The sequence below is a fragment of the Penaeus vannamei genome, chromosome 29 (genome assembly GCF_042767895.1).
Source record: "Penaeus vannamei isolate JL-2024 chromosome 29, ASM4276789v1, whole genome shotgun sequence".
NCBI classification, from domain to species: domain Eukaryota; kingdom Metazoa; phylum Arthropoda; class Malacostraca; order Decapoda; family Penaeidae; genus Penaeus; species Penaeus vannamei.
The window spans coordinates 32,030,905-32,033,404 of record NC_091577.1 but is presented as its reverse complement, the minus strand read 5'-3'; the positions used below and the strand labels follow the sequence as shown (position 1 = coordinate 32,033,404).

The 2,500-nt window shown below is 43.1% G+C and overlaps 1 protein-coding gene across 1 annotated transcript in view; it reads left to right on the top strand.

Moving 5' to 3' along the window:
- LOC113826140 (lysosomal acid glucosylceramidase-like) overlaps window positions 1-2,500 on the top strand; it is a gene marked incomplete at its 3' end in the record, with an annotated part of 23,674 nt that overhangs the window by 20,016 nt on the left and 1,158 nt on the right. The window contains 1 exon segment of the mRNA XM_070142713.1: window positions 560-718. Within this exon segment, the coding sequence (XP_069998814.1) occupies window positions 560-718 (159 nt within the window).

Sequence of the window (2,500 nt, the reverse complement as noted above, 5' to 3'; positions counted from 1 at the left end):
GTACAGAAATTCTTAATAATATCCTAGCCTGGATATAAAAGACTATTCATATAAAACGCATATCTTTTACAAGAATTTTCTGTAGTACCTTACCCTGGGAATGAAGAATCAAATATATAAAACACGTATCCTGTCCATGCGTTCTCAGTACTGTCTTTGCCTATAAATAAAAGAGCTGAGCATGTGGAATATCTGAACCAAGGTATCAGGGACCATGTACATAAAACACGCATCGTTTTATATTTCAGCACTATCTGCGCCAAGGATCCAGGGACCATTCATATAAAACAAGCATTCTCTTACTTTCCATCGCTATCTGAACCAAGGATCCAGGGACCATTCATATAAAACAAGCATTTTTTTTTTTTTTTTACTTTCCATCGCTATCTGAACCAAGGAATCAGGGCCCATTCATATAAAACATACATCCTTTCATATTTCAGCACTATCTGAACCTAGAAATTAAGAGAACCATAGACCTAAAACGCACCATTATTTTACAGCACTATCTGCATCTCGGAGTCAGGGACCATACATGTAAAACCCGCTTCCTTCACAGAACTACAAGTGGAACAGCCTAGGATGGACGGACGAGGATATGCGGGACTGGATCAAGGAGAGTTTAGGACCCGCAGTCGAAGAGGCAGGACTCCAGGATCGACTCCGTGTCATGATACATGATCAAGACCGCATTCAGCTGTCGTGGCACTCGCACGCTGTAAGTAAATGGCAAAAACAAACAAAACAAAACAAGGCAATACTAATTTAGGCAGCCGCACTATATATACAAAGGAAAGTATAACAGAATTATTGACTAGAGTTCGTACATGTCGGGGAAGTTAATAAAATTGTGGGGACCTCACTGGTTGTGCTTTAATTAATTGAAATTCAAAAGTTGCCTCTACAGTCCACAAACCTCGTTGTCTCGGACCGTCGCGAATGTAAACAATACTGTGAGCTTTCTGCAATATACAAAATACGGGGGTTTGGAAGGTAGGCTTCGTTTGTACTGCAAAATACCCCCAGGTGAGGGGTCAGGAAATACGCCCAGGGAAGGGGGTCCGGGTTGGGTTGGGTTGGGTTGGGTTGAGGGTTAGGTTGGTTATGTTAGGTTAAGTTGGTTAGGTTAGGTTGGTTAGGTTAGGTTAGGTTGGTTAGGTTAGGTCAGGTTAGTTTAGATTGGGTTGGGTTGGGTTAGGTTAGGTTAAGTTGGTTCGGTTAGGTTGGTTAGGTTAGGTTAGGTTGGTTAGGTTAGGTTAGGTTGGTTAGGTTAGGTCAGGTTAGTTTAGATTGGGTTGGGTGGGGTTGGGTTAGGTTAGGTTAAGTTGGTTAGGTTAGGTTGAGGGTTAGGTTGGTTAGGTTAGGTTAGGTTAGGTTAAGTTGGTTAGGTTAGGTTGAGGATTAGGTTGGTTAGGTTAGGTTAAGTTGGTTAGGTTAGGTTAGGTTGGGTTGGTTAGGTTAGGTTAGGTTAGGTTAAGTTGGTTAGGTTAGGTTGAGGATTAGGTTGGTTAGGTTAGGTTAAGTTGGCTAGGTTAGTTTAGGTTAGGTTGGTTAGGTTGGCCGTTGGGTTAGGTTAGGTTGGGTTAGGTTAAGTTGGTTAGGTTAGGTTGAGGGTTAGGTTGGTTAGGTTGGGTTGGGTTAGGTTAGGTTGGGTTGGGTTGGGTTAGGTTAAGTTGGGTTGGGTTGGGTTAGGTTAAGTTGGTTAGGTTACGTTAGGTTGGTTAGGTTAGGTTAGGTTAGGTTGGTTAGGTTAGGTTAGGTTAGGTTGAGGGTTAGGTTAGGTTAGGTTGAGGGTTAGGTTAGGTTGGTTAGGTTGGGTTGGGTTGGGTTGGGTTAGGTTAGGTTGAGGGTTAGGTTAGGTTAGGTTGAGGGTTAGGTTAGGTTGGTTAGGTTGGGTTGGGTTGGGTTGGGTTAGGTTAGGTTGAGGGTTAGGTTAGGTTAGGTTAGGTTGAGGGTTAGGTTAGGTTGAGGGTTAGGTTAGGTTAGGTTAGGTTGGTTAGGTTAGGTTAGGTTGGGTTGGGTTGGGTTGGGTTGGGTTAGGTTAGGTTGAGGGTTAGGTTAGGTTAGGTTAGGTTGAGGGTTAGGTTAGGTTGAGGGTTAGGTTAGGTTAGGTTAGGTTGATTAGGTTAGGTTAGGTTTAGTTGGTTAGGTTAGGTTAGGTTGATTAGGTTAGGTTGGGTTAGGATAGGTTGGTTAGGTTACGTTAGGTTGGTTAGGTTAGGTTGGGTTGAGGATTAGGTTAGGTTACGTTACGTTACGTTAGGTTAGGTTAGGTTGAGGGTTAGGGTTAGGTTAGATTGGTTAGGTTAGGTTAGGTTGGTTAGGTTAGGTTAGGTTAGGTTAGGTTAGATTGGTTGAGTTAGGTTGAGAAATATCGGGATTTTGGCAACACTGACACCGGCGCATCTCGCAACGGCGCGCCGCCGGAATCTCGTTCGGATTTTGCATTTTTTTCAAAAATTTCACTTTTCATTTTGATATTTCTTCCGTGTGTGTGCCC